The 5,383-nt window shown below is 35.5% G+C and overlaps 1 protein-coding gene across 5 annotated transcripts; it reads left to right on the forward strand.

Annotated features, from left to right (window-relative positions):
* Positions 1–468: 468 nt before the first annotated feature.
* On the forward strand, positions 469–5,082 carry LOC140966115 (uncharacterized protein At1g76660-like). 5 transcript variants are annotated; one of them, XM_073426487.1, is made up of 5 exons: positions 469–682; positions 1,706–1,822; positions 2,760–3,936; positions 4,308–4,365; positions 4,547–4,682. In XM_073426487.1, exons 2-4 carry the CDS (start codon positions 1,769–1,771, stop codon positions 4,322–4,324), a joined length of 1,248 nt encoding a protein of 415 aa, XP_073282588.1. In that variant the 5' UTR covers positions 469–682; positions 1,706–1,768; the 3' UTR covers positions 4,325–4,365; positions 4,547–4,682. The 5 variants fall into 5 exon arrangements, with proteins under 5 accessions (XP_073282588.1, XP_073282561.1, XP_073282580.1 ...); XM_073426467.1 differs by lacking the exon at positions 4,308–4,365 and adding an exon at positions 1,514–1,615 and having other exon boundaries at positions 474–705; positions 4,547–5,082; XM_073426460.1 differs by lacking the exon at positions 4,308–4,365 and having other exon boundaries at positions 4,547–5,082.
* The last annotated feature ends 301 nt before the right edge of the window (positions 5,083–5,383 follow it).

The raw sequence follows: 5,383 nt of genomic DNA on the forward strand, positions 1-5,383 counted from the left end.
AAATCATTTTATCATATTTTTTTATTAAAATAATTTTGTTCAGCTATTTAAAAAAATAATAATTGATCAATATTAGAAAAAAATACCTCAATTTTCCACCACAATTTTTATATTTGTTTATATATAGTACTATAATAATCAAAATTAATACTCGATTATTAAAAATATGATCAAGTTGGAGAATTAACGTATCATGTTCCTATTTATTTATTTTGTTATTGAGTAGGTCTCTTATGAGACGATTTCACGAATCTTTATCTGTGATATGGGTCAATCCTACCGATATTCACAATAAAAAGTAATACTCTTAGCATAAAAAATAATACTTTTTTTTATAAATGATCCAAATAAGATATCCATCTCATAAAATACCATCCGTGAGATTTATTCACACAAGTTTTTACTTTTGTTATTTTATATAAATTGTTCGAGAATGAATTAATACAATAAACGATGATTTTTTCAGCATTAGATTAGAAAAGCAAAACGCAGCAAAGAAAGACCAGATTACAGGTTAGATCTAGCCATCGCTTTACCTTTCCCTTTCACAAAGCATAAAAGCGAACACAGTCTTTTTCCTACTCTACACCCACCTGATTTCCACTCGATTTCTGCAGATCTCTGAGCCATTTGTTCTTCCCATTAGCAGGCTTCATGGAAATGTAATTGTTTCTCGTTTCAGGTACCGCATTTTTACGGTACTTTGTTTTTGCTCGCTTATCATTATAGTGATTTTTTTGGTGTGGGTTCTTTATTTTGGCGTGCTTTTTTAATGGGTTTTTTTTTAGCTTTTCAGTTCTATTTTAGAGCTGGGTTTTTTTTTACGTTGTTTATTCCTTCGGATTTAATGGTACTGTGAGCCAGTAGTTTAGTTGGGAGATGGGTTAAGGGAGACATTAAATTTATTTAGATTTGGAAGTGAAGTTTGCAGATTTGCATATGAAACTAATGGATTTGTTCTTTCTTTTTTTTTTTGCCACTATCGATATGTTCGTTTGAGAGACCATCACTCGCTCCCTGGTCCACGAAAGAATTAGTGAATCTTCTTGAATTTTTTTATAATTTTGTATAATTTTTAGTGGGGCCATATTTGTGCTCATTGGTAACAAAAATGATAAATCTTTGAGTAACAGATGAAAATTGTGTGTTTTTTTTTATCGGTTCCAAGAACTGACAAAAACAGAGGACAGTTTCCAAGAACGGTGGTGATGGGAGGGAATGGGAGATATCTGAGCTTCTAATGAAACTATCAATTGAAGTAATAGTATATATAAAATAAACTGTATTATATTATAATATTATTATATATGAACTAAAATATAACATATTGGTATCGCATACCACTTGTATAGTTGTATTTGACCCCGTATGTTGTGCAAAATATAGATGAGGTTGAAAAAATATAATTTGAAATCGACCCCTTTAGGACTTGGTTGAAAGAAAGAACTTTTTATGTACTTGCTTGTAGCTTATTTACGTGGACTACGTACCACCCCAATTTTGTATTTGCTAGCTTATGTATGCAAGTGATTCATGAGGCAGTCTTCCATTGTTATGTCGGATTTTTTTTTTTAAAAAAAATTCAATCCATTTGCCAATCAAAACGCCTGAACATGTAAGATTCTTCTGAGATGTCATGTGTTATTTTTGTTTTGGTTGGTGCACAGAAGGAAGGTAAAGAAACCGCTCTTTGTTAAATCATCAGGTGGTGCCAGAAACTTACAGGTGTGGAAGTTTAGCTTGTCGGACTCTACACACCAAATTCTTTATGGCGTCAGAGCAGAATCGATTTCTGCAGCAGCAGCAACCATCGACACCTCGGGTATGTTGCTTCATGAATCTAGAAGATTCTACTTTCATTATAATACTTCCATTCTTTCGCAGAAAGAAGTTCGTTGCGTTCATATTTTCTCTCCTTTTGCGAGGTCATTCGTAATTTTGTTGTTATTCCAGGCTTACAGTAAGATGTAATTTTGTTGTTATTCTTATCATTTTGGTAATATGGTTGTGATTATCGTTCAGTACTTGTTTATTGAAATAAATTATGGATATGAATAATATCACTGCCCATGCTCTCATCACTTAGCGTCCATTGAAGTAGTGAAGAGATTGATGGAAAACCGGGGGTCGCCTAACCTTTTTTTTTACTTTATTTATTTGCTCAGAATCTATAGGATGAGGGCCCTTTGACCGCAATGAAAAGACTAATGATTGAGTGGTTTTATTTTGGTTACTGAATTTCCTTTGTCATTCATTCGAGAAGTTATCCATATGGAGCTACTTCCTATCATATGTGAGAATCTCACCTTTGGCTTCACCACCTATACCAGGGGTGGGGATGCTCTTGGGGGGACTATATAAAGTCGAGAAGGAGTTGATATGATTTCAGATTCTTGTGATAGCAGTAACCATGGTGATGGTGGTTACACAGGACTATCAATCCATCAGTTGTAGCAACTTGAGAATAAAATCTCATTTATGGCGTCATGTAGGTGCTAAATTTCTAGTAAGTTATGATATCATTGTAAAAAGAAAACCATATTTCTATTGATAATGATAAGCGTATATCACTAAAACAAGTTATGGTCTCACACACTAAAAAATATTCTTGCTTTTAAGGACATTTACGTTTTGTGTCTTCTTCCAATGTATGTGCATATTTTTAGTTACCATGTCGTGTCAATCAATTCTTACTAAAAATTTTCGGCTTAAGAACCTTTTTGTAGGACTCTTGGCCTGACAACTTATTTTATTGACAGCTAAAGAGGTGGGGAGGTTGTTTGGGTGGACTATCATGTTTTCGCAAACAACAAGGTGGAAAGCGTATCGTACCTGCTTCGCGAATTTCTGACGCCAATGCTTTAGCAAATCAGCCAAATGGACATCAACCTGGTGGCTTGCCTAATCAGACTACTGGAATTGCTCTATCACTTTTAGCTCCACCATCTTCACCTGCTTCTTTCTCAAATTCTGCACTCCCGTCTACTGTTCAGTCACCAAACTGTTTCTTGTCCGCCAATTCACCCAGAGGCCCTTCTTCTACCATGTTTGTTACAGGTCCATATGCACATGAGACACAACTGGTATCTCCACCTGTATTTTCAACTTTCACAACTGAGCCATCCACAGCTCCATTAACACCACCACCAGAGTTGGCACATTTAACCACTCCATCTTCTCCTGATGTGCCCTATGCTCGTTTCCTTTCATCCTCTTCCAAAATAAAAAGCACCGATAAGACCAATTATTCTACTGCAAATGATATGCAATCAACTTATTCACTTTATCCCGGAAGTCCTGCAAGTGCTCTCAGATCACCTGTTTTGAGGGCTTCTGATGATCGCTTATCATCATCTTTTAATGAAAGGGAGTTCCCCCCTCAATGGGATCCTTCGATTCCTTCACAGGAAATTTCATATGCAAAGTCAGAGTCTGGCAGGTTTCTTGGGCTTCAAGCATCTGGTGTCTCTAAGCCGCGTCAAGACTCCAATTTCTTCTGTCCAGAAACATTTGCCCAGTTCTACGTGGACCAGTCATCATTTTCTCATTCTGGTGGTAGGCTAAGCATCTCAAGAGATACGGATGCTTACACAAATGGTGTGAATGTACATCAGAGTAGGCAGAACAAAACTTGCAAACCACCTGATACTGAAGAACCAGAAGCTTACAGGGCGTCCTTTGGGTTCAGTGCCGATGAAATCATCACTACAACTAATTATGTCGAGATTTCTGACATATCAGAGGAAACCTTCAGCATGTCACTTTTTACCTCAAGCAAGCCTGTGGAAGAGGAAAATGTTTCGACTGTAACAGCAAATGGTTCACAAACAGGTGAAAGACCAGTAGACTTTCCTAGTCCACAGATCAGTAAAGCAGGACTGAATCGCACAGATGGAGTGCCTTCTGGGGTGTCAGGTTCTTATAATAGTATTGAAGGTGAACTATCATTACGCAATTTTCGTATATGCTGTTCCTATAGTTCACCCAATTTTCATGTATGCTGTTCGTTTTAAAGTTCGAAACATATAAAAGCGTTGAAAGTCTTTTCTTATGGTGCACTGACCATTAAGTTTTCCCAAAAATACTCAGAAATTTTTGGTTTTATATTGGGTTTCTGGAAATAATTTTTTTTAAAAAGGAGACTTTTCTATTGTATGTGCACGTCATGGAGGATTTTGATGGTTATTTGTTCTTTTAAAATTTTGAGGGGCATTTAAAATTTGAACTCTTATTGCGTTAGAAAATAAAGTAATAGCTTGAATTTCATGTCTAGGTGAAAAATTGATTCGAATATAATGATTATGTAGGAACATGTGAAGATTGAACTGAAATGGAATGTGTTCGGAAAAAAGAATTGAAAATAAGGTGAAAATGATTGTTTTACTTTCTCTCTCTGAAAATAAAACCAAATATAGTATATATTTTGACCTGGTTGAATCCCTAGTTTGGTAAGAAAATTTGGATGTATGTTTTCTACCATATGTTGTATTCTTGGATTCATCCTTTTTTCATGATTGAGTGACATTAGTTTTTGTTACTTTCCCAGAGCCAGTCCAAAAACAAAAACGATTTGGAGACAGGTCTGGGCGTAGATTTCCGGGTAGCCAAATACTTAGCGATGATGAAGACATATATACTAATACTGGCGCTTCGAAAATTGGCTGGAAACACCATTTTGGTTCATCAAATTCTGACGCAGAAATCGAGTACCGGAGAGGGCGAAGCTTGAGAGAAGGTCGTAGTCGCAGAGAAAACTTAGATTACTTGCATGGCCTGGCATGAATATTATGATTGGGATGTGTAGGAACCGAACCGTTGCTTTGTATGTATTTGAAGCTGTCGAGTCTAATCCCACCGTGGGTTTCTTTTACAGAAGATGTAACTTTTGAAGATGTGCTTGGCCAAACTCACTGCGTGTCATATATATATATATCTTGGAATAGAGTACGAAACTCTCTTGGCCAAACTCTCTGAATGTAAGATGTATAACTTGGAATAGAGTATGAAACTTGAACTTGTAAATTTCTAAGAAAATGTTGGAATTAAATGGTACTTGAAATGGCTTGCCATGTCTTATTTTGGTTCTTTGATGTGCTTTTTGTTATATACTAGCAATACATGCATTGTGTGCGTAGCACAATGTATATATAATATTTCGTTTTCGTGTATAGCCTATTTTTAGCTTTCAAGTAATTTGTTTGGTTATTTATGATTTTTTACAAAATAAGATTTTTAGATAAAATCAATTTAAAATAATATGTAAATGGGTTAAAAGATGGGGAAGTTGGTGAAAAATCCCCAATCAAAATATTTCTTTGGGTTTACTCCTTATCCACAAAATTGTGGTACACTTCATGTGGAAATGTGGTACTAAAAAAGTAAC

The sequence above is a fragment of the Primulina huaijiensis genome, chromosome 2, assembly GCF_012295235.1.
Source record: "Primulina huaijiensis isolate GDHJ02 chromosome 2, ASM1229523v2, whole genome shotgun sequence".
NCBI classification, from domain to species: Eukaryota; Viridiplantae; Streptophyta; class Magnoliopsida; order Lamiales; family Gesneriaceae; genus Primulina; species Primulina huaijiensis.